Here is a 26,998-nt window from a genome sequence, read left to right on the forward strand (position 1 = left end):
TCGTTTTATTGTTTATTTTATAAATCAATAGTATATATGGATTTAAGAACCTGTGTAATATATCTTATGAGAGAAATCCGCTTCCTTTTCCGCCAGGACTGATCATTCATTTTTAAAATATTCAATTCACTGGTAAAATCTGTGTTCATTGAGAACAAAATGTTACATTACTGGGATAGGAGATGGCAGCTACCGCCAGCCTTGGACTGGCCCACGGGCGAACAGGGGAATCCTCCGGTAGGCCCATGTGAAGGAGTGCTGATGAGCAGTTCTATTACACTTGATTTACAATTTGCAGTAAAAGGCATCATCTAATCATTCATTAAACAAGCTAGCCAAATTAATATTACATAGAAGCAACAGTAAATTTGGGTAATGGAGTCAGGTTATTTTTGCATGTAGCTGAACAGTGGGCCCCAAAAATCAGTGTTGTTGGTGTGCCTTTGCCAACCCAGTCCATCACTGGTTACTGCTGATAAGATTGGATGTAACAGGGAGGGGTAGTAGAAGGTATGAGTTCTGCCTATAGGTCCCCATTCTGTCCTCCTCCTTCTCCTTCCCCTCTACATAGGAGATTACAATTGCTACTGATGCTAAGATTCTGAATAATGTAACAACCTGTCCTCATTGAATACAGATTTTCCCAGTGAATTGAGAATTTTGAGAATGAATGATCAGTCCTGGAGTAGAAAAAGGCAGATTTCTCTGATCAGATATATTACATAGTTGATTATTTTCATATATTATTGATTTATAAAATAAAAATTAAAACTGCGACTACTCTTTAACCCTTCCATACTCCTAATGAGATACCTGTCGACTCCTGCATGCTGAGATTCGAATGGCGCCATGTTTGTACATGTATCCAGCCTAACACTTCAAGATCTAATGTCATATTAAGACTCGCACTGTACTTCTACTTCTCATAAATAAATGCCTGCAAACATTTGTAGTTAATCTGTTCTGGAAACTTTTCTTTCATCTGATGTTTGATAGTATAGCCCTTATTTTGGTTCAGAATATATTTGATTTTCAGAACTGAGGAAAGAACATACTGTGCCATTCAACTAGTAGTTACGAGTATAGCGTGCACTAGCTAATCTCTTTATTTTTTCCAGGAAACGAATGCTGTTCATGTGAATGTTTGGGCAGGATCTTACTTGGAAGTAAACATCCCCATGACTGTCACTGAGAGTGGTGAGACATTCTTTATTTTGGCAAAAAAAAATGCAGACTTGTGAGAAGGCACAAGACATTACACTAAACATTGTAGTCAGAGGAGGCTACCAATCCATCTAGCCCTAGTCTGTATCTGCTTTCAGTGTTTGGTTATATTGTATTTACAGTAGATGTTTGTGTTTCCACCTCTCCCATTCTGCTCCAGGATGAGATCCTTTGTCATATTGTAATCTTTTTAATGAGTCATGAGCCATTAAACCTTACACCCAGTGCACGCAGTTGGCAGGACTGTTACTTGATCACCATATCAGTTTCTTGTGTCCCCACCTGGGCGCCATGCAGCTTTTATTTACAGTCACAGGTCACAAATCAGCTATTTGTTGCTCATAGCAGCCACTCAGATCCTGGTTCACTTTTACTAAGATTTACTAGAAAAATACTGCCAACTAATATTTAAAGAGTACCTGTAACCAGGTCAGAAGTGACCAGTTTTACTCTTATTTTATTCCCGCTGCTCCACTGATTATACCATTTTTTATTTAAATCTACCATATATTTCCAGAGATGTGAGACTTTTAATATAGTGATAATTTTTATTGTCTTTACCAAGGGGCTGTGGCTAATGGGACTCTCTGGGGGCGTGTCTTTAGGCTGCTCTGCGTTATTACCCTGTGCGCCAACCACTTTGGTAAAGACCCTAAAGAGGAGTAATAAATTAAAAGGCTAATATTTCTGCAACTGGATGACAGATTAAAAAAAGCAAAATCCAGAATATTTAGTGGAGGATTGGGTATAAAATAAGAGCATAAGATATACTTATATGTGGTATTCACTTCAGTGGACCTGAGCTACAGTAAAAGACACAACCCATTGACAAGTGTGACTGTCTCTAGAGGAAAGCAGCCATGTCTTTCTAATATTGGACCCCATTTAATTAATTAGAGTTACCTGAAAGGGGATTCTCACCCTTATAATGTGTTTCCATCAGAAAGCGGAAGCTGGCAGAAGTTTATGGCAGTGGCTTACTAGCCTATGTCCATCAAAAAAACACAATTTCCTGACTGAGTCAGGCAGACTTTGGTGAAAAAATAACTGTTGGCCAAGTGAGCATACGTCTGACAGCACTTTAAATCGCTTCTATCCCACCTCAACTACCTGTTGGTTAGCAAGAGTGGGCAATTTCACAGTTGCTAGAGAAAACAGAATGTCCTAATTCTGCTAACCTAAGATTGACTGCAGACTTGTGAATCCTCACATCTCGTGCAGTGCACGCTGTGAAGATTCTCTGTTGCCAGCAGCAGCGGGTGCGTGACCGCAGATATGGGATTTGCATACATGCGGTCATGTACTGACTAAATGGGCACGGCTGGATACAGTCTAGTTGGAATGTGGCCGGAAGTATTCAAATCACCTACTTGCAGTCACATGACCGCCCGCTCCCAGCATCGGTGAATCCTCACAGCGTGCAGTGCGTGCGATGTGAGGATTTACAAGTCTGCAGTCACACAAAGTGACTGCTGATTTGTAGCTTAAGGCCTGTCAATCTCTTTAATTTCATATGTCTTTTTAATACATGAAATGAGCACCATTCCAAGGGTGATTTTGTAAATTTCTTGTAATCAGTTCTGAAAGCAAGAGTCAAAATATAAATCTGTGGTTATACTGACTTCACAAAGAAAACCCCTACATTTGCAGTATTTCTTATTGCTCACAATTATATACGTTACGCCTATTAAAATGTACATACTTAGAATATGGAGGTGCACATTGTTTTCTAGCATTATTTGCATATAGTTTAACCCCTTTGTGACCAAGCCAATTTTAACCTTAATGACCAGGCCAAATTTTTTTAAATCTGACCAGTGTCACTTTATGCGGTAATAACTCTGGAGCGCTTCAACGTATCCAAGTGATTCTAAGATTGTTTTTTTGTGACACATTGTACTTTGTTAGTGGTAAATTTAGGTCAATATTTTTTGCCTTTATTTGTGAAAATATTGGAATGTTGGCAAAAAATTTGAATCATTTTCTGTTTTCAAACTTTTAATCTTTATATCAGTTAAACGAGTTAGTCATGCTGTACAAAATAATTAAAAAATAACATTTCACATATGTCTACTTTACATCGGCATCATTTTTCAAATGTAATTTTATTTTGTTAGGATGTTTAAAAGGGTTAAAAGTTTAGTAGCAATTTGTAATTTTTCAAGAAATTTACAGAACCTGTTTCTTTAGGGCCCTATTCAGGTGTAAATGAAGTTTGCAGGGCCTATATATTGGAAACTCCCCAAAAGTCATGCCATTTTAAAAACCGCGCCCCTCAAATACGTCAAAACTGCTGTCAGGATTTTTTTTTTAACCTTTCAGGTGCTACACAGGAGTTTAATACAAAGTCGAATGAATAAAAACATAAATTGTAATTTTTACTCTAAAATTTTGCTTTAGCCCCAATTTTTTTCACTTTTACAAGTACTATCACAGGAAAATGGACCTAGTTGTTGAAACCTTGTTACCTCTTTTCTGCTGAACGCGCTGATACCCCACATGTGGTCAGAAACCTCTGTTTGGATAAATGGCAAGGCTCGGAAGGGAAGGAGCATCATTTCAATTTTGGAACACAAGGTTGGCTGAAATTACGCGCACCATGTTGCATTTGCATGGCCCCTAAGGCACCCAAACAGCAGTAAACCCCCACAAGTGACCTCATTTGGAATCTACACCCCTTAAGGATTTTAGCCACAGGTATAGTGAGCATTTTGAACTCACAGGTACCAAACAGAATTTGATAACATTAAGACGTCATATTGAAAATTTTCATTTTTTCATGAAAATTTTGCTTTAGACCTAAATCTTTGACTTTTGCAAGAAGTAACATGAAAAAGTGGACCCCAGAGTTTAGTTTTTTACTTACTTTCTTTTGAGCTTGGCGATATCACACGTAGTAAAAAAAAGTTCTATTTGGACACACGGCAGGGCTTGGAAGGGAAAAAGTGACATTTGGTATTTGGAATGTAAATTTGTCTGGAATAGATTGCAGGCACCATGTCGAATTTGCAGAGTCCCTGAGGTACAAAAACAGCAGAAACCCCCACAAGTGACCCCATTTTGGAAAGTAGACCCATTAGGGAATTCATCTGGGGGTGTGTAGCAGGGCTGTGGAGTCGGTAAGCCTAACCTCCGACTCCTCAATTTCCACGACTCCGACTCCCTCATCCATGGCTCATGTTTAAGTGATAAATTTACTGTAGCACAGATTCATCTCAGCTAAAAGTCTAGACCCTTAGATCAGGAATAGGACAGACATTTATAGGACATTTCATAACTTTCCCAAATTCTTATGAAAAAAAATATTCCCCACAAACTGCATTGAACTACTGTATCCAATTTATTATATATTTTAGGAGTTGGAGTCGGTCTATTTTATACCGCCTCCGACTCCACCAAAATGGACACTGACTCTGACTCCACAACTCCGACTCCACAGCCCTGGTGTGTAGAGCATGTTGAACCCGTAGGTGCTTCACAGATCTTTTTAAAATTTGGATGTGAAAACTAAAATTACGTTGTTGTTTTTTAAATGTTGTTGTATCCTAAATTTGTAATTTTCACAATGGATAATAGGAAAAAATAAACCCCATAATTTGTTATGCAATTTCTTCTTAAAACGAAGATACCCCATAGGTGGTCAAAAACTGCTGTTTGGTCACAAGGCAGAACTTGTAAAGGAAAGAGCGCTATTTGTTTTGCGTAAATTTGTCTGGAATAGATTGTGAATGCCATGTTGGATTTGCAGAGCCCCTGACATTCCAAAACAGCAGACACCCCCACAAGTGACCCCCACATTTTCAAAACTATACTCCTCAAGGAATTTATCTAGGGGTGCACTGTGCATTTTTAACCTACAGGTGATTCACAAAACTTTATAACATTTAGATGTGAAAACAAAAAATTAAATTTTTTCTACTAAAATACTGTTTTAACACCAAATGTATAATTTACACCAAGGGTAATTGGAGAAAATGGACCCCATAATTTGTTATGCAATTTTTACTGAAAGTGTCAGTACCCCATATGTGGTTGTACACTGCTGTTTGAGCACATGGCGGGGATCGGCTAGGAAGGAAGCGCTACTTGGCTTTTATAACTCAGATTCCTTTTGCATAGATTGTGGACTCCATTAGCTGAGCCCCTGAGATGCCAGAGCAGCAGAATCCCCCCCAGATGCCCCCATATTGTCAACTTCACTGCTTAATGATTTCACAGGTTTTTTTTATTTAATTATTTACGGTGTTAGCCTTGTGAAATAAATAACATGCCAGTTTTAGAGATCGGGTTGTTCCCGATAAAAAATTACGTATACTTTTTTTATTTTAGTTTAAATGCAAACACTGCGTTTTTAGTGGCTAAACGGCTTTTCGTGATGTGTTTACGTCTTTTTTTTTTTATATATACTCTTTTTTTGTATTTGTTTTCCTTTTTCACGTCGTCCCACTGTGGGACATGTATATTTTTTTATTTGGTCATTTGTCTCATGCACTGCAGTACTTGCGTAGTCACTGACAGAGCCTGTGATACCTTGCTTATAGCAGGATCATACAGGCCACCGTACCCTGTGGTCATGAGATGACCTCAGGGTATCATGGCAACGCATGATCACAACTGTGATCACTGGGAATCGATACTGTCATAGGGGACTTTTTAACACCCTTTTACCACTTAAATACCGCTGTCGCGATTGACAGCGGTATTTAAGGGGTTAATCGGCCCTGACCGGTTCCAAAACCATCCGGGGTCGATACCGCAGGGTGTCAATTGTCATGTACAGCTGTCACCCACGGTAATTGTGCCCGCGCGGGGGGGGCGGCGCTATTCACATATTCCCAACCGTCATTTTAAAATGTGATCAGGAATGAAGAATAATGACCGTTTTAATGCATATTGGCGGTCGTTAAGGGGTTAATTAATTGCATGACTTATTAGTTCCACTTTGTACCTGCACTCACATTACTGACATCAATTATTGGATTAGGCTGGTTTTCGTGAAAATGAAGCTGCCAAGTAGGAATTTTTCAGTTTTTCCTGAAGTATACCTCCAGTTATGAAGAACAGTATTATGTGGCTCTCTCACTTTCATGTGTTGGGATTTTGTGGGTAAGCCCACACTGCTGCACATTGGAGTGGGCACAGGAGAAGGGCTGCTGTAAGAAAGAGGCAGAATGCACTGAAGAAAGTAGACTGTAGTCACTTTGATGCTTATGTCAGATTTATCGTATCCGACAGGTGCATGTACTGACCATATCGAGTGTTTCAATCAATGCGGTCTTTGTCAGGGATGTTTGTGTAGGTAAAATGATAACCTTGACAAAGATCGTTTTGGTCATAACGTTGGATATTGTCCGTACATTCAGCTGTCGGATATAATAAATCTCACTTCACCATCGAAACGACTATGTTCTGGCTAAAGCAATAACAAGCTAAAGCACCAAGAAGCTATGTCTTACAGCTTTGGTGTTTGGTATCGTAGTGTCTGCAGTAAATCTCATACTGCAATCAACAGGCGCCAGTGAGTGAGAGACTCTTACTGTGTATGGGAAACAGTACACCGTCTCCTCTTCTTCATTATAAGACCACTACAAATCAGCTACTAGTCAGTATCTGCCTCAAATTCTGGAGAATAAAACATATTACAGGAGTGAAGGTTAATAGGGAATGCATTAGGAGTTGTGTGTATGTATACAGTGGTATGAAAAAATGTTGCCCCCTTCCTGATTTCTTATTCTTTTGCATGTTTGTCACACATAAATGTTTCAGATCACAAAACAGATTTCAATAGAAGACAAAGATAACACAAGTAAACACAAAATGCAGTTTTTAAATGAAGGTCTTTATTATTAAGGGAAAAAGAAATCCAAACCTACAGGGCCCTGTGTGAAAAAGTGATTGCCGCCCCCTTAAAACATAAATTAACTGTGGTTTGTCACATCTTTGGGAAGCTGAGTTCAATTTCCCTGGCCACACACACGCCTGATTACTGCCTCACCTATTCTTAATCATGAAATTACTTAAATAGGACCTGCCTGACAAAGTGAAGTAGACCAAAAGATCCTCAAAAGCTAGACATCATGCTTCGATCCAAAGAAATTCAGGAACAAGTGAGAAACAAAGTAATTGAGATCTATCAGTCTGGAAAAGGTTATAAAGCCATTTCTAAAAACTTTGGGACTACAGTGAACCACAGTGAGAGCCATTATCCACAAATGGGAAAACATGGAACAGTGGTGAACCTTCCCAGAAGTGGCCGGCCGACCAAAATTACCCCAAGAGTGCAGTGACGACTCATGCAAGAGGTCACAAAAGACCCCACAACAGCATCTAAAGAACTGCGGCCTCATTTGCCTCAGTTAAGGTCAATGATCATGACTCCATCATAAGAAAGAGACTGGGCAAAAATGGCATGCATGGCACAGTTCAAAGTCGAAAACCACTGCTGAGCAAAAAAAAAATAAAGGCTCGTCTCAGTTTTGCAAAAAAACATCTTGATGATCACAAACAGTTTTTGAAGAATACTCTGTGGACTGACAAAACAAAAGTTTAACTTTTTGGAAGGTGTATGTCCCATTACATCTGGCGTAGAAGTAACAGCATTTCAGAAAAGGAACATCATGTGGTGTATGGTAGTGGTAGTGTGATAGTCTGGGGCTGTTTTACTGCTTCAGAACCTAGAAGATTTACTGTGGTAAATGGAACCATGTATTCTGCTGTCTATCAAAAAAATCTGAAGGAGAATGTCTGGCCATCTGTTCGTGACCTCAAGCTAAAGCGCACTTGGGTAATGCAGCAGGATAATGATCCAAAACACACCAGCAAGTCCACCTCTGAATGGCTTAAGAAAAACAGAATTAAACACCCTGAGTGGCCTGGTTAAAGTCATGACCTTAATCTGATCGAGATGCTGTGGCATGACTTTAAAAAGGCAGTTCATGCTCGGAAACCCTCCAATGTGGCTGAATTACAACAATTTTGCAAAGATGAGTGCGCCAAAATTCCTCCAGAGCATTGTAAAAGACTCATTGCCAATTATCGCAAACGCTTGATTGCAGCTGTTGTTGCTAAGGGTGGCCCAATCAGTTATTAGGTTTAGGGTGCAAGCACTTTTTCACAAAGGGCCCTGTAGGTTTGGATTTCTTTTTCCCTCTTTTTTAATAACAAAGACCTTAATTTAAAAATTGCATTTTTTTTTTACTTGTGTTATCTTTGTCTAATATTTAAATTTGTTTTGTGATCCGAAACATTTAAGTGTGTCAACATGCAAAAGAATAAGAAATCAGGAAGGGGGGCAAACACTTTTTCACACCACTGTACATATATGTGTGTGTGTGTGTGTATATATACACTGCTCAAAAAACTAAAGGGAACACTGAAACACCACATTCTAGATATCACTGAATGAAATATTCCAGTTGCAAATCTTAATACATCACGTAGTGAAATGCGTTGAGAACAATAAAACATAAAAATGATCAATGTAAATCAAAATTAATATCCCATGGAGGTCTGGATTTGGAATGATATTCAAAATCAAAGTGTAAAATCAAATTACAGGCTGATCCAACTTCAGCGTGAATGCCTCAAGTCAAGGAGATGATGCTGAGTAGTGTATGTGGCCTCCACGCACCTGCATGATGTCCCTACAACTCCTGGGCATGCTCCTGATGAGGCAGTATATGTTCTCCTGAGGGATCTCCTCCCAGACCTAAATGAAAGCATCAGTCAACTCCTGGTCAGTCTGTGGTGCAACAAGGCGTTGGTGGATGGAACGAGACATGATGTCCCAGATGTGCTCGATTGGATTCAGGTTTGGGGAACAGGCAGGCCAGTCCAAAGCATCAATACCTTCATCATGCAGAAACTGCTGACACATTTCAGCCATATGAGACCTAGCATTATCATGCATTAGTAGGACCCAGGGCCCACAACACCTGCATGTGGTCTCACAATGGGTCTGAGGATCTCATCCCGATACCTCTGGCCCTCCAAAGAAATGCCTCCCCACACCATTATTGACCCACTGCCAAATTGGTCATGTAGGAGAATGTTGCAGGCAGCAGAACGTTCTCCACGGCGTCTCCAGACTCTGTCACGTCTATCACATGTGCTCAGTTTGAACCTGCTTTCATCCGTGAAGAGCACAGGGCACCAATGTGGAATCACTCAATGTTGGGTGTTCTCTGGCAAATGCCAATCGCTCTGCACAGTGTTGGGCTATAAGCACAACACCTACTTGTAGACGTCGGGCCCTCATACCACCCTCATGGAGTCTGTTTCTGACAGTTTGAGCAGAAACGTGGATGTTAGTGGCCTGCTGGAGGTCATTTTGCAGAGCTCTGGCACTTCTCCTCCTTGGAAAGGATGAGGTAGCGGTCCTGCTGCTGGGTTGTTGCCCTCCTACGGCCACCTCCATATCTCTTGGTGTACTGGCCTGTCTCCTGGTATTGACTCCATGCTCTGGACACTGTGCTGACAGACACGGCTACCCTTCTTGCCACAGCTTGCATTGATGCGCCATCCTGGATGAGTTGCACTACCTGGGCAACTTTTGTGGGTTGTACTGTAGACACCGCCTCATACTACTGTACCTCTAGGGGTGAGAGCAATGACAAAATGCAAAAGTGACCAAAACAACAGCCAAAAAGGATGAGAACAGAGAAATGGTCTGTGGTCACCACCTGCAGAACCACTCCTTTATAGGGGGTGTCTTGCTAATTGCCTATCATTACTACCAGTTGTCTGTTCCATTTGCACAACAGCAGGAGAAATTGATTCACAATCAGTGTTGCTTCATAACTGGACAGGTTGATTTGAAAGAAATCATAGCGTGAATATAAATTGTAGTACAGACAATCAATCAGAAAGCTCACAGAATTTGTCCTGTATTAGACAGTTTAAAAATTTACTTTTAATGTATATATTTTAAAATACCATGATAAAAAAAACACAAACCACATCAGTGCACAAAAAGATTAAAACGAAGGGGGAGTGCCTTACCCTATTACAGCACTCACTGACTCTACCTTGCTGCGGAGGTTGGCACCATATAACCTGCTCACCGACTGCTCGCTTTCCTCACTCTTCGTTTTAATCATTTTGTGCACTGATGATGTAGTTTGTTGTTTTTTATCATGGTATTTAAATAACTTTTAATGCATGTATTTTAAAATTGATTTGACAGAAGTGTGATTGAATTGGAGTTACATTGTGTTGTTTAAGTGTCCCCTTTATTTATTTAAGCACTGTTTGTATGTGTGTATGAATATGTATGTACAGTATATGTGTAATTACAGTAAGTAATAAAAATGCCTTAAAACATTCTCTCTCTCATTATTCTGGCATTTGGCCTATATTAAAAATGATGGTAATCCTAACTGACCTAAAACGGGAAAGGTTTATTCTGATTTCATGTCAGATATTGAGAAAAACATGCATGTGTCTTTTTATATAGTGTATGAAAACGTCTGGTTTCAACTGTGTATATGTGTGTATGTATATATATGTACAGTTAGGTCCATATATATTTGGACAGAGACAACATTTTTCTAATTTTGGTTCTAGACATTACCACAATGAATTTTAAACAAAACAATTCAGATGCAGTTGAAGTTCAGACTTTCAGCTTTCATTTGAGGGTATCCACATTAAAATTGGATGAAGGGTTTAGGAGTTTCAGCTCCTTAACATGTGCCACCCTGTTTTTAAAGGGACCAAAAGTAATTGGACAGATGAAATAATCGTAAATAAAATGTTCATTTCTAGTACTTGGTTGAAAACCCTTTGTTGGCAATGACTGCCTGAAGTCTTGAACTCATGGACATCACCAGATGCTGTGTTTCCTCCTTTTTGATGCTCTGCCAGGCCTTCACTGCGGTGGTTTTCAGTTGCTGTTTGTTTGTGGGCCTTTCTGTCTGAAGTTTAGTCTTTAACAAGTGAAATGCATGCTCAATTGGGTTGAGATCAGGTGACTGACTTGGCCATTCAAGAATATTCCACTTCTTTGCTTTAATAAACTCCTGGGTTGCTTTGGCTTTATGTTTTGGGTCATTGTCCATCTGTAGTATGAAACGACGACCAATCAGTTTGGCTTCATTTGGCTGGATCTGAGCACACAGTATGGCTCTGAATACATCAGAATTCATTCGGCTGCTTCTGTCCTGTGTCACATCATCAATAAACACTAGTGACCCAGTGACACTGGCATCCATGCATGCCCAAGCCATCACACTGCCTCCGCCGTGTTTTACAGATGATGTGGTATGCTTTGGATCATGAGCTGTACTACACCTTCACCATACTTTTCTCTTTCCATCATTCTGGTAGAGGTTGATCTTGGTTTCATCTGTCCAAAGAATGTTCTTCCAGAACTGTGCTGGCTTTTTTAGATGTTTTTTTTAGCAAAGTCCAGTCTAGCCTTTTTATTCTTGATTCTTATGAGTGGCTTGCACCGTGCAGTGAACCCTCTGTATTTACTTTCATGCAGTCTTCTCTTTATGGTAGATTTGGATATTGATACGCCTACCTCCTGGAGAGTGTTGTTCACTTGGTTGGCTGTTGTGAAGGGGTTTCTCTTCACCAAGGAGATTATTCTGCGATCATCCACCACTGTTGTCTTCCGTGGGCGCCCAGGTCTTTTTGCATTGATGAGTTCACCAGTGCTTTCTTTCTTTCTCAGGATGTACCAAACTGTAGATTTTGCCACTCCTAATATTGTAGCAATTTCTTGGATGGGTTTTTTCTGTTTTTGCAGCTTAAGGATGGTTTGTTTCACCTGCATGGAGAGCTCCTTTGACCGCATGTTTACTTCACAACAAAACCTTCCAAATGCAAGCACCACACCTCAAATCAACTCCAGGCCTTTTATCTGCTTAATTGAGAATGACATAACGAAGGGATTGCCCACACCTGTCCATGAAATAGCCTTGGAGTCAATTGTCCAATTACTTTTGGTCCCTTTAAAAACAGGGTGTCACATGTTAAGGAGCTGAGACTCCTAAACCCTTCATCCAATTTTAATGTGGATACCCTCAAATGAAAGCTGAAAGTCTGAACTTCAACTGCATCTGAATTGTTTTCTTAAAAATTCATTGTGGTAATGTCTAGAACCAAAATTAGAAAAATGTTGTCTCTGTCCAAATATATATGGACCTAACTGTATGTATGTGTATATACACTGCTCAAAAAATAAAGGGAGCACTCAAATAACACATCCTAGATCTGAATGAATGAAATATTCTCATTGAATACTTTGTTCTGTACAAAGTTGAATGTGCTGACAACAAAATCACACAAAAATCATCAATGGAAATCAAATTTATTAACCAATGGAGGCCTGGATTTGGAGTCACCCCCAAATTGAAAGCGGAAAAACACACTACAGGCTGATCCAACTTTGATGTAATGTCCTTAAAACAAGTCAAAATGAGGCTCAGTATTGTGTGTTGCCTCCACGTGCCTGTATGACCTTCCTACAATGCCTGGGCATTCTCCTGATGAGGTTGCGGATAGTCTCCTATGGGATCTCCTCCCAGACCTGGACTAAAGCATCCACCAACTCCTGGACAGTCTGTGGTGCAACGTGACGTTGGTGGATGGAGCGAGACATGATGTCCCAGATGTGCTCAGTCGGATTCAGGTCTGAGGAACGGGCGGGCCAGTCCATAGCTTCAATGCCTTCATCTTACAGGAACTGCTGACACACTCCAGCCACATGAGGTCTGGCATTGTCCTTCATTAGGAGGAACCCAGGGCCAACCGCACCAGCATATGGTCTCACAAGGGGTCTGAGGATCTCATCTCGGTACCTAATGGCAGTCAGGCTACCTCCGGCGAGCACATGGAGGGCTCCAAAGAAATGCCACCCCACACCATTACTGACCCACTGCCAAACCGGTCATGCTGAAGGATGTTGCAGGCAGCAGATCGCTCTCCATGGCGTCTGCAGACTCTGTCACGTCTGTCACATGTGCTCAGTGTGAACCTGCTTTCATCGCCAGTGGCGACTTTGACAATCCTGGTGTTCTGTGGCAAATGCCAAGCGTCCTGCACGGTGTTGGGCTGTGAGCACAAACCCCATTTGTGGACGTCGGGCCCTCATACCACCCTCATGGAGTCAGTTTCTAACCATATGTGCAGACACATGCACATTTGTGGCCTTCTGGAGGTCATTTTGCAGGGCTCTGGCAGTGCTATTTGTTGCTCCTTGCAGAAAGGCATAGGTAGCGGTCCTGTTGCTGGGTTGTTGCCCTCCTACGGCCCCCTCCACGTCTCCTGGTGTACTGGCCTGTCTCCTGGTAGCGTCTCCAACCTCTGGACACTACGCTGACAGACACAGTAAACCTTCTTGCCACAGCTCGCATTGATGTGCCATCCTGGATGAGCTGCACTACCTGATCAACTTCTGTGGGTTGTAGAGTACGTCTCATGCTACCACAAGTGTGAAAGTACAACCAACATTCAAAGATGATCAAAGCATCAGCCAGAAAGCATTGGTACTGCAATGTGGTCTGTGGTCCCTACCTACAGAACCACTCCTTTATTGATTGTGTCTTGATAATTGCCCATAATTTCCATCTATTGTCTATTCCATTTGCACAACAGCATGTGAAATTGATTGTCAATCAGTGTTGCTTCCTAAGTGGACAGTTTCATTTCACAGAAGTTTGATTTACTTGGAGTTATATTCTGTTGTTTAAGTGTTCCCTTTATTTTTTTGAACAGTGTTTATATGTACGTGTATATGTGTAATATTGTATGTATGTATGTATGTATATATATATATATATATATATATATATAATATATTGTGTGTGTATGTGTATATATAATGTATATGTATGTACAAATTGATTATGCTAATATATATATCTCTGAATTTTTTTATGGTTTGATCATCTCTTTTCAGGTTATTCTCCCATAATCAAAGGGCAGCTGTTACATGTAGACACCACTACGAGCATGCAGTACAGGACACTACTTGAAGCAGAAATGCTTGCAGTAAGTTTCTATGATCTTCTATTATCTGACATCATTTTGACAAGTTTAAGAAAACATTTCAGGGAGGCCCTGCCTAACATAACTCATAGAAATTTCATGTGACAGTTAATTGCTTATAGAACACTGTATTGGCAAAGGTTTCCTTGCATGACTTGGATACATTATCTCTTGCTGACAGCTTTTTTTGACATTTGTGTTGTAACATATATTGCATTGTGCTCTTCTACTGTCATTCCTCCTGGAAATGTATGCATATATTATTATTTGTACATTATTATCCCCCTTGGATGTGTCCTTACAAACTCACAATATCAGCAGTGACTGGCCATTGTCAGACTGTGTACGGACATGCCCTACTCACATAGGGATTAGTAACGCCCACTTGTCAGATTGCATATATTTTCAGGAGGAGTATAATGCTGAAGAATGCTTTTTATGGTGAATGCAAGTATTTAGGTTTTGTGTTTATACATCTAATCACTTAAAGGACTTTTCTTCTTTATGAAAACTTTTGTCAAGGCACCGTTGGCTTTAAGAAAACAAACTATGCTCTTCTTTCCTGGGTCCAGCGTTGTGTGTCAGACACTGCCCCCCCTCTCTTCTCTGTTGTTTGTCAACAGCACTGCAGCCAATCTAGAGTTCAACAGCACTGCCAATGTAGCCAGCATGAGCCCACAAGCTCAGTGATTGGCCGCAATGCTGCAGCCAAGCAACATAGCCCAGGGCAGTGGTGGAGACAACGCTGGACCTGGGATGGGTAAATGAAGCCCAGTTTTTGGTTTGTTTTTTTTCAAAGAAACTGCTTGAGAGGAAAAGCTTTTTTATAAGGATAGATATGTAAATCTTTATTTAATGTTGGAGATGCTAATCTTGAATTGTTTTTTGCTGTAGTTTCATATAAACGCCAGCTATCACAGGGTGTGGAATATGCCTCAGACATGGCAATGTGAACTTGAAGTCTACAAGGCAACATACCACTTTATTTTTGCTCAGAAAAACTTTTTTACAGGTAACTAACTTCATCATATTGGTAAATCAATAACCAGATTTGATGTAGTCCTATAAAACCATACCTTCTTAACATCCTGGAAGTTTTGTCTTATATACACCCTGATCATTGGAAGCCATACCAATCCTGGGAAAGCCAAAGCTCTGTCACATCTCGGACCCCCCGACCAGTTCTGTGGGCCAGAACTAGGATATGACTTAAGCCCTATTTAAGTGACTACATGAAAGAGTGTGATAAGAAAAAGCGAAATGGGGCATTGTGTAGTAGCCGCTGCCGAGTACTGATGTACATTTTCCGTACAAGTGAATTGGGGAGGTAAACAGCAGTACTGGGCCGCGTCCACTAAAATATATATATACGGAGCTGCCCTGTTCTGCTGCTTACATCTGACTGGTGCTGGGACAGAAATCAGCTGATTGGGGCGGGTGTATACAATCAGGTTAAATGGTTTGTCCCTTTATGTAAGCATTGGGGATTACTGCAGCTGACTTGCCATGTAGTTCCTGTGTTTTACACATAGATGTAAGGTTTTCTTTAGTATAATCTTATTTAAGGTTTGAATGTAATGTACAATTACAGCCAAATGATTGAAACTGCATGGAAACGTTTACTCCAGTACAGCAGTACTTCGGGGACTGATCATAGCCCGGTGCTGACAGCTGTACCTGCTGAGGACTGACCGTAGCCCGGTGCGGACAGCTGTACCTGCTGAGGACTGACCGTAGCCCGGTGCGGACAGCTGTACCTGCTGAGGACTGACCGTAGCCTGGTGCGGACAGCTGTACCTGCTGAGGACTGACCGTAGCCCGGTGCGGACAGCTGTACCTGCTGAGGACTGACCATAGCCCAGTGCGGACAGCTGTACCTGCTTAGGACTGACCGTAGCTCGGTGCGGACAGCTGTACCTGCTGAGAACTGACCATAGACCGGTGCTGACAGCTGTACCTGCTGAGGACTGACCGTAGCCCGATGCGGACAGCTGTATCTGCTGAGGACTGACTGTAGCCCGGTGCTGACAGCTGTACCTGCTGAGGACTGACCATAGCCCGGTGCGGACAGCTGTACCTGCTGAGAACTGACCATAGCCCGGTGCGGACAGCTTATTGAATCTGCTTGCGTTCCATGTGGATTTGTGTCTCGTGTGTGAATGTAGTGATGTGTTGTGAAGGCAGTGTAGGTTCCTCCTTATATATTTGAGGTTTAATATTTATATTTCCTCATTTTACTTTTATTATAGACCTCATTCAAGACTGGTCCAGTGACAGTCCTCCAGATTTGTTTTCATTTGTCCCATATACTTGGAACTTAAAGATCATGTTTCATCAGTTTGAGATGATCTGGGCAGCAAATCAACACAATTGGATAGATTGCTCAACGAAGCAACAGGAAAATGGTGAGTTCCTTCCCATAAATCACTTAGCATGTCATTGCTGATTGATTATTATTTAAGGGCCTGTAATCACAAATCCTACCTCCGAAGATACTGATCTACACAGAAGTGAAGTATTTGAGATATGGTTATGCTTTTCATTTTGATATGACTTCTAAGCCTATGTTTCCATGATGAATATTTGCTGAGTTTTCAATGTTGCAGATTTTCTGCATCATTTTTGTACCTATTAGCTAAATCAGTTTACTTACATTTTTAGTATGCAAATATGTCTTGTTTTACCTGCTGATTTTCCTCTTTCCATAATGAAATTTCGCATATAACACTCGGTGTACTTACAGGAGGAATTGATATGTTGCAGATTTCAAATGCGCACCGCAGGTCTCCACTTGGGATCCATGCCTGCTTATTTTACAGCTTCTTTATGACAGTCCTGGCTCCCTCCATACTTCTGAACATCTCATAAAGAAGCTGTGAATACAGGCTGCGGTCCACTACTGCACGAAACATGACAGTGCATAATGTGTCCAGGACCCTGATTTCAGACTGCATGGAGTGAGATGTTATTAGGGGGCTGGCTGTTCCTAGACGCCAGAAGCATGCCTCTCCCCTTGATGTCTGACGTAACGTCCCAGTAGGGAAACGGGGGACGCTGAGGAGCAGATGCTCCGTCACATTCAATGGCGGGTACACCAGAATTCAAAACAAGCTTGGACAAGGTGTAGTTTGCATCGTCGACATTTCGGGTATATACAACTTTTTGATCACTTTTTATTAAACTTTTTTGTTAAGAAGGATGAACAAAAAACAATACGGCTGGAATTGTTTATTTTTTTTATAGTGTTCACCATAAGGATAGGTCATCAATGTAAAACTAGTGGACAACCTCTTTAATGAACAGAGATCCTTAGCCTTGACTTGTTCTTGTTTAAATAGCTAGTTGGAGACCTAGAGTAAGACAACTAAGGCTATGTTCCCACACGTTGTGTTTTTCATTGTATTTTGCTGCAGATTTTTATGCAAATTTTCAGCTGCGTTTTGCAGTACCAGCAAAGTCTATGAGAACCCAAAATTCTCTGTTCCCACATCTTGTGTTTTTTTTTCTGCGTATTTTGTGCCTTGGTTGTGTTCTAGGAAAATAGAGCTGGTCACTTCTTTCAGCGTTTTTTCACCTATGGGAAGTAATGGGTGGTGAAAAAACGCACCAAAATACGCAGGTAAATTTTTTTCAGCGTTTTTGATGGCAAAATAGAATCGGGTTCTTTTTTTTCCACAGAACTTTATGTACATGCATAAATAGAGACAGAAGGACAGTGAAAAAAACGCAGGAAAAAACGCAGCAAAACCTGCAGATTTGACGCCGCTGATTTCCTGCCAGAGATCAGTTTTGCTGCCGATTTCTGACTGAAAAAAAAACACAACATGTGTGAACATAGCCTAAATGGTTTCCCACTCCTCTTATCCAACCCCGTTCATTGCTTGACTTTAGGAGATTGCTGCTTCCTAGCCATCTCTGATGCCTGTTTAGTCGCAAGGGAAACTATATATTGTTTTATGGTACATTTTTTTTATGTTGTCCTCTTTTGCTGAATTATTTGTTCCTCCTACCTCCAAAATGGAATATCATCATTTTTGTACTGGTATTTGCAACCAATAAAGTGACGATTTAAAAAAATTCTGCAAATTCAGAGTTGCTTGTCGAGGAGACCGGGAACTAGATAAAAGAAAAATCCATAGTGAGAACATAAGTAAGATACGCTAGACTTGGCTCAGGTCATTAAATATTATTATATGTTGGATAATACCTATATTTCATATTAGATACCTAGTTTAGTGATTCTAGCAAAAATGTATCTTACGGTCAACCATGACTGTCAGCTGCTGACAGCACAACAGTGTGTCCAATGTTCTTTTACTCAAAATAGAAAAAAAAATGCTTTCAATCTTAATTAAAGTTGGACGATTATATCAAATAAATTTGATAAATTCACCATTCAACGTCCGCATGATTCTGATTATTGGTAAAATCGAATATTTGATTTTAGCCCTGTAAACATCATCTTTTTTTTAACAAGCTTTGCTGGTAGAAGCGAGGATCTGCGGATCTTCAGAGAACCTGGATTAAGTTGAGCAGCTCCAACATGAGCGGGAACATGTGTGTGGAGTGCGGCCAGGAGAAGCTCTTGTAGCCGCTGCACTGAGAAGCAAACAGCTGGTAATTGGGGTCCTGGGAGTGATGTAGAGAATTAGAAGAGTTGTGTGCCGGTGCCATGCCGGGGCTGTGGTATTCTGTACTAGTGGCACAGATGCAGCCAAACTTAACCCTCTTATAGCCAGAGCACTGCAGTTCAGGTGCAGAGAGAGCAGCTAATTAGTACCTGCAGAGTCTACCTGCAGCTTCTCCTATCAGTGTAGGCTGTTAGGAATACTTTGCCCAAGCTTTATCTTCTTTCCTTTTACATCCTAAGGAATATTCTGCTCCTTTAAGCCTCTCTCACATTCACTACATCAAGGGTCTCAAACTCGGCTGGGTATATGGGCCGCACATGGAAAAAATTTGAATTTGGGGGGCCACATTCTTTGTTCAATGTGACATTTTTAGTGATACCATTTTTTTTGTATACACCTTTTGAACATTTTTGCCGTGTTTATTTTTTTATGGCTTGGGTCGTTATGGATGTGACGATAATAAACGTGTACTTTTTTGTGTTTACTTTAGTTTACATATAAAACAGCATTTTTAGTGCCCAATATTTTTTCATGCTTTATTTTATTTTTTATTTTTTTTACAAATTTATTTCCCCCAATTGGCCACATACAGTAATATTGTCTTACAATTAGCATCATATAGTAATAATGGAAAACATCTTGTAGTAATGTTCCCCATCCAAGTCCCCATCTTGTACTAATGTGCCCCATCCAGGTCCCCATCCTGTGGCTATGTGCCCCATCCAGTTCCCCATCCTGGCGCCCATCTTGTACTAATGTGCCTCATCCAGGTCCCCATCCTGTGGCTATGTGCCCCATCCAGGTCCCCATCTTGTGGCTATGTGCCCCATCCAGGTCCCCATCTTGTGGCTATGTGCCCCATCCAGGTCCCCATGTTGTGGCTCTGGTCCCCATCTTGTGGCTCTGTGCCCCATCCAGGTCCCCATCCTGTGGCTATGTGCCCCATCCAGGTCCCCATCTTGTGGCTATGTGCCCCATCCAGGTCCCCTCTTGTGGCTATGTGCCCCATCCAGGTCCCCATCCTGTGGCTATGTGCCCCATCCAGGTCCCCATCTTGTGGCTATGTGCCCCATCCAGGTCCCCATCTTGTGGCTATGTGCCCCATCCAGGTCCCCATGTTGTGGCTCTGGTCCCCATCTTGTGGCTCTGTGCCCCATCCAGGTCCCCATCCTGTGGCTATGTGCCTCATCCAGGTCCCCATCTTGTGGCTATGTGCCCCATCCAGGTCCCCATCTTGTGGCTATGTGCCCCATCCAGGTCCCCTCTTGTGGCTATGTGCCCCATCCAGGTCCCCATCTTGTGGCTATGTGCCCCATCCAGGTCCCCATCTTGTGGCTATGTGCCCCATCCAGGTCCCCATCTTGTGGCTCTGGTCCCCATCTTGTGGCTCTGTGCCCCATCCAGGTCCCCATCTTGTGGCTATGTGCCCCATCCAGGTCCCCATCTTGTGGCTATGTGCCCCATCCAGATCCCCATCCTGTGGCTATGTGCCCCATCCAGGTCCCCATCTTGTGGCTATGTGCCCCATCCAGGTCCCCATCTTGTGGCTATGTGCCCCATCCAGGTCCCCATCTTGTCGCTATGTGCCCCATCCAGGTCCCCATGTTGTGGCTCTGGTCCCCATCTTGTGGCTCTGTGCCCCATCCAGGTCCCCATCCTGTAGCTATGTGCCCCATCCAGGTCCCCATCTTGTGGCTATGTGCCCCATCCAGGTCCCCTCTTGTGGCTATGTGCCCCATCCAGGTCCCCATCCTGTGGCTATGTGCCCCATCCAGGTCCCCTCTTGTGGCTATGTGCCCCCTGTGTTGTTCTTCACACACATAAAATAGAAAAAAAAAAAGATGATTCTCACCTGTCCTCCGTTCCCTCGGCGGCCTTCCTGCAGATGTGGCCCGCAGGCACCACAGAGTCCGACCCCTTGACGATCCCGACCTGGTCCAGGAGGAGCCGCCGACAGCAGCGCTGAATTGCCACACAGAGACTGTCTCCCAGCACTGCATTTCCAATGCCAGCCGCTGGCCAATCAGAGGCCAGCAGCTGACATCTGCATATGGCAATGACGTCATACTCGCTGCGCCGACACGCAGATATCAGCTGCTGGCCTCTGATTGGCCAGCGGCTGGCATTGGAAATGCAGTTCTGGGAAACAGTCTCTGTGTGGCAATTCAGCGCTGCTGTCGGCGGCTCCTCCTGGACCAGGTCGGGATCGTCAAGGGGTCTGTGCCTGCGGGCCGCATAAAGCAGCCTCAGGGGCCGCATGCGGCCCGCGGGCCGCGTGTTTGAGACCCCTGCACTACATGCATGTCCTTCACTACAAAAGAGGGTTCCCATAACTTTAGTTTATGACCTTCTTGCATAATGAAATGTCAGGGCTGTTCCTTCTCACCTCTCTGTGAGTAAATTGATTTAAAGGGACTCTGTCAGCACAGAATAACTGTTCGAGCCACGTATAAAAGCTTGGAGCTTCACGGCGGGGAATATCATTTATATACACCTTCCCATCTGCTTGGTTTCCATCTATCACCACTCTTCTCTGGCCCCATAAAGCCAGAGCTATCTATCAAAGGAGGGGGGTGGAGAAAGAGGGAAAACAAGCAGATGGGAAGGTGTATTTAAATCATTGGTCCCGTCGTGAAGCACTCAGTGACGGGATTTAGTTTGAACAGTCATTCGGTGCTGACAGAGTCCCATTAAAGGGACTCTATCTGGCAATGTCCAGAGCCACTCACTTCCGATGACATTACACAATAGGCTTATGTGCACAATATGTTCTCTTCATTCGAATAGGTTAGGACACCTACACATGTCTCGTCAGGCACGCGTGTCATAATGTGACTAGCAGCACACAGTACCGGTGAGAAAAGTAAGACATCGCCGGATAACCCTTTTAAACATTACTACTAGGGATGAGCGGACTCGTGGATGTTCGGGTTTGGCCAAACTTTATAAAAAAGTTTGGTTCAGGTACCAGAACGGTACCCAAACTTGATCTTCAACTTCATTCAAGTGCATGGGGGGGCCTGAATATCCGACGCTTCCAACGCTGTCATCTATATGACAGCATGGGAAACACCAGCTCTGACTGGTGGTAACCTTACTGAAGTCAACGCTGGTCACATCCACTGGGTATCGCGGTTCCCACGATGTCACACAGAGGATAGTGTGTGAGCCAGCGGCTGTGACCAGCGGTGAAAAGCTTACCGCCGGTCAGGTGTCGGCTGATGACTACTACTGTCATCAGCTTCACCTGCTCTCGTTGATAGCAGCAAGAGCAGGTGACGCTGATGAGAGTATTCAGCAGCTGACACCTGTGCATAGCTGTGACTTTACTGCTATCCACAGGCGCTGGAGACCAAGAAAAAGATGGACATGGAATCGGGATTACTTTGTGGGATCATTTCATTAATAAATGGGTGTACGAGGTGTGGGGGAGTCTTTTTCGAATACAATTTTTTTTTCTGTGTGTGTTTATTTTTACTACTGGGTCAGTAATGGGGGGGTGTCTGCACCTCTCCGTTACTAACCCCAAGCAAGAATTACCCCGATTGCCAACGCACCAGTGCAATCAGAAAGAGCTCAGGCTAAGCGCCAGAAATGGTGCATCAATTATGATGCGCCACTTCTGGGGCGACTGCAGTCTGATATTTGTAGGTTGGGAATGGACCAATAACCATGGGCCTATTTTAAGCATGCATCTGTCTGCTTTCCCTTAGTTGGTTATTAAAAATAGGAGCCCCCACGTCGTTTTTTTTTAATATTTATTTATTACTAATGAATAAAGTAGTTAATGAAAAAAACTATATGGGGTCCACCACCTTATTTTTAATAACCAGTCAGAGGAAAGCAGGCAGCTGTGAGCTGTTGTTAATATTCTGGAAAGGGGCCAATATCCATGGATCTTCTCAGCCTGTTAATAACAGCTCACAACTGTCTGCATAGCCCTTACTGGTTATTAAAAAGGGGGGGGGGGGAGTCCCCAAAAAATGACATGGGGTCTCTCCTATTTTTAATAACCAGCAAAGGCTAAGCAGACAACTGGGGGATGATATTAATAGGCTGGAAAGGGGCCTCGGCTCTTCCTGTTTTCCTGGTGCGTTGGCAAGTGGGGGTAATGGTTTTGGGGTTGATGTCAGCTCTGCAGTGTCCGCTGACATCAAGCCCAGGGGTTAGTAAAGGAGAAGCGTCTATAAGATACCCCCATTACTAACCCCGTAGTCAAAACCAATAAACACACACACACACACAGAGTAAAGTCCTTTAATTGTAAAATGCACTTCTCGACCCTCTTTTACCCATTTTTTACCTTTAAAAAATAAAATAATCCAAAGGGTTAAGCCGTAAATCCATCCTACGACGATCTCCGACTCTGCTACATCTGGATGCAATGCTGAGCGGTGACTGCTCAGCACTGCAGCCGGAACACAATGACAGTAGCGTGTAAATCCAACTGCTGCGACGAGCGCTGACATCAGTAAGGTTATCGCAGTTCACAGCCGATGAACTGCAGTAACCTTACTGACGTCACCGCTCGCAGCATGAGACATTTCAGTTGTGGGCTGCCAATACATGGTTGTGATGGAGCCGGAAGTGCCCACACCAAAAAAGCTTGTTGATTGGCTGCACTGCAAGTTTTCAACACGCTTTGTTCAGGCTGCCGAACCCAAACATTAACACGGACTTTCGTGAGAAGTTCTTGTTTGGGGTTCATGCACGGACACTAGGTGTCCTATATGGACCCCGAACTTTAACGTTCGGGTTTGCCTGTCACTAATTACTAACCCACTTCCATCCTTGCGTGTGAGTTTTTTTCCTATGTTGTTGGTTCTATGCAGAAAGGGAGGTTAGGATTAACCCCCTCACACATGCCTGTCACTTATCACCTCCCCTCAATGCACTCAAACTGATATAGAGATTATTCCTGACCCCTTACCTGTCACCTCCTCCCCCTGACCTGTCTCCAATTGAGTGGAGATGGTTGGTAGAATTATTATAGGGTATGTTCACACATGCTGGATTTGTTTCTACATTGAACTCTGCATAACAAATCCACAACAATTCATTCAGATTTTGGTGTGGATTTTTAGTTATATTTTTTGCATTCTTCCTTTTCTAAACCAGTCCACCAAAAATATATATGAAAAGCTATACTAGCCGACTTGCTTCAGCGGCTACACTTCCCTGGTTCCCCGCCGGCCTCATGGACTTCAGAGACGTTTTCTTGGTCAACCCTCAAAAACACAAAGTAGTAGGACATCAGAATGATAAAGATCCACTATATTCTGGGTAGGGAAGACAAAAACTGCACACAGGAGCCCTCACTGGGGCCAAAAGTGCTTTTTTTTTTTTTGTATTCGCTGTCTGAATTACCCTAAGTGGGTTATTGTCATGTTGATGTCCTACTAATTTTTTACTTTTGATGGATGCAAACTGATCCATTTGAAGGACTTTGGCATTACTAATAATATTGCCTTTATTTTGTGACTTCTGTACTGCTTTAAAACCTTTCTAATTGAGATGTGTTGTGTCCAAACAGGAGAAATCGCAGCTTTCACATGACAGCACATTACCTAACAGGGCAGCAAGGCTCCAGGGATGTGCTGCCAGTAAAGCACTGGGGAGTGGGGAATATAGGGATCTTATAGTATTGTTTTGTTTTTAAACTTACATCCACTGTGTATACAAAAAAATAAGAGTAAGATTGAAAATTGGCTAAAAGTTTTCTAACCTTGATTTTATTTTTAGGCCAAATTGCCAAGCCTTAGTCTGAACTCCTGCCAATATATTGTTTGTTCACAAGTAATAAGCTTTGTTCTTTATGCACATATAATAAATATTTCACTTATCGCTGTCTCTCTCATATTGTAGTCTTCTTTTTTGTGTTGTCATGAATGAGATAGTTGTATAAGATGGTTATAGACTTGTGTTGCTCTCCGTATTAGATGGTAAATCAATACAAGCCATTGATTGCTATTGTGGTACTTGTACAAGGGGTTTCCTTTCTTCCACCCATTTTTCTTGTGTGCTGAATATTTTTATATGGATTTTTCCTTTCATTTTATAGAGTGTTTTTGTTATTTCAGTGTATCTGGCCGCCTGCGGAGAAACATTAAACATCGATTTTGCGCTGCCATTTACTGATTTTGTTCCAAGTACATGCAGTACTAGATTTTCCTTAAGAGTAAGTATCATTGCCTTAAAGGTCACCTACTAAGCAATTTGTACGAAAAAAAATGTCTTTTGGTTTGGGCATGTGAGCAGGACGTGTGGAAAATGAAGCCAATAAGTATATATATGATTGATTTTAACCTTGGGGTATGTGCACATGTTGAATATTTGCAGCCTATTTTTCTGCAGTAAAAATGTGTCACTTGACCGGAAAAACACTGCAAACCAGAAGTGTGTTTTTGATGCTTTCACTTTTTTTTTCAAAATTCAATTTTTATTGAAAGGTTATATAATTTTCAATTACAAAAATACAAAAAAAGAAGACGAAACAGGACAATATTTATTTTATTTAACTCACTTATATAGCGCCATTAGTTCCACAGCGCTTTACAGACATTATGGGCTCACAATCTACATTCCCTATCAGTATGTCTTTGGAATGTGGGAGGAAACCGGAGAACCCAGAGGAAACCCACGCAAACCCAGGCAGAACGTACAAACTCTTTGCAGATGTTGTCCTTTGTGGGATTTGAACCAGGACCCCAGCGCTGCAAGGCTGCAGTGCTAACCACTGAGCCACCGTGCTGCTCTGTCATCAGTATATCCTAGAATATAAGTATAACGTCCAATAAAACATCAAGTTATAGGAAGAAAAAGAAGGGAAGGGAACATTTTATGCCATCAGTATTACAATTATGAGGTTACTAAAATCTAATGTAAACCATACTGTCACACAAGGTGAGGGAAAGACTAAGTGCAACACGAAGGGAAGGAAGCTCAAACACTAGAGAAAGGGAGTGGAGTCCCCTAGGCGGATCTAATATTACCCTGCCTACCCTACTGTCTCTATATAGGTTCCACACCTATCGCCAAGCAGGAACCAGAGCCCTGAATGACCCTAGAGCTTGGCCCTAGATAGGGAGGGGGCAGGGTGAGCACTAGTCAAGCCCCACTACAAACTAAAGACAACAAGGTAGACAAACAAAGGGGATACACTTAACTTGAGAAGACACCAGAGAGATCACTCCTACTGACCTTCAAGGGTACCAGAGAAGAAACTAGCCAACTGCTAGTGCTCCAAGCCAATACAGAGGTACATAGAACTATCACCGGCGCCTCGCTGGAGAGACTGAGAGTTTTTAACTACCAAGCAAGGGTTTGTCATTCAGCAGCAGAAGGTGGAGGTATCTGCTGAGTCCTAAAGGAAGAAGGATATAACAATACTAAAGAGATGAGGGTATCAAGAAGGCGTCTGCAATGCTAAGCGCAGTGACCTTCTGCAGCCGCTCCAGAGCTACTGTCTACACCTGACTCACCCGTGACACATACATGGCTTAGCCAGGTGCGGAGCATAATCAGTACAGAGAAGAAACCATCGGAGAAAAGGGTGGGTCACATCAGTCTGATGAAAGACAGTAGGCACCCGATTCCTGGAATTCAATTCAGTCTCTCCAAGTCTCACAGTATCTATCACAGTCAGTGGGGGATTGGGCAATCAAATGTTCCATCCTATTTAGAAGAGCTATTTCAGAAAACCACTCTTCCAGATTAGGTAGAGAAGTACTTTTCCAGTGACGAGGAATGATATTCTTAGCAGCCTGTATAAGGTAGTTTATTAAAAATCTTTTGTATCTGGTGAAACTAGTTGGTATCATAAAGAGTAAAAGAGATTCTTGAGAGTCGGGTACAGAGAGACTAGCCATTTTTTGAATAGTCTGAATTACTTGAGTCCAGAAACCTCTTATGATGGTTCAACTCCACCAAATGTGTCATCGTCCCCTCTTCCACCACATCTCCAGCATCTATCCAGTATTGCAGGAAAACACTTATGAAGTAATACGGGAACCCGGTACCATCTGGAGATAATCTTAAAGGAGGTCTCTTGAGCTTTGGTTGCAATGGAAGTTTTGTGAGCAAATTGAAAAATTTAGCCCATTGCGAGTCCTCAAAAGATTTGCCCAATACTTTTTCCCATGCAGCGC

The 26,998-nt window shown here is 42.3% G+C and overlaps 1 protein-coding gene across 12 annotated transcripts in view; it reads left to right on the plus strand.

Annotated features, from left to right (window-relative positions):
• BLTP1 (bridge-like lipid transfer protein family member 1) overlaps positions 1-26,998 on the plus strand; it is a 303,862-nt gene that overhangs the window by 60,149 nt on the left and 216,715 nt on the right. For all 12 annotated transcript variants that reach the window (XM_073641272.1, XM_073641320.1, XM_073641292.1 and 9 more), the window contains exons 12-16: positions 1,119-1,197; positions 14,132-14,223; positions 15,115-15,232; positions 16,470-16,625; positions 24,932-25,029. In XM_073641272.1, the coding sequence (XP_073497373.1) occupies positions 1,119-1,197; positions 14,132-14,223; positions 15,115-15,232; positions 16,470-16,625; positions 24,932-25,029 (543 nt within the window). The remainder of the gene's footprint in view (positions 1-1,118; positions 1,198-14,131; positions 14,224-15,114; positions 15,233-16,469; positions 16,626-24,931; positions 25,030-26,998) is intronic.

This window comes from Phyllobates terribilis, unplaced genomic scaffold, assembly GCF_046119375.1.
Source record: "Phyllobates terribilis strain yellow unplaced genomic scaffold, ASM4611937v1 Scaffold_1__5_contigs__length_1240528914, whole genome shotgun sequence".
NCBI lineage: Eukaryota > Metazoa > Chordata > Amphibia > Anura > Dendrobatidae > Phyllobates > Phyllobates terribilis.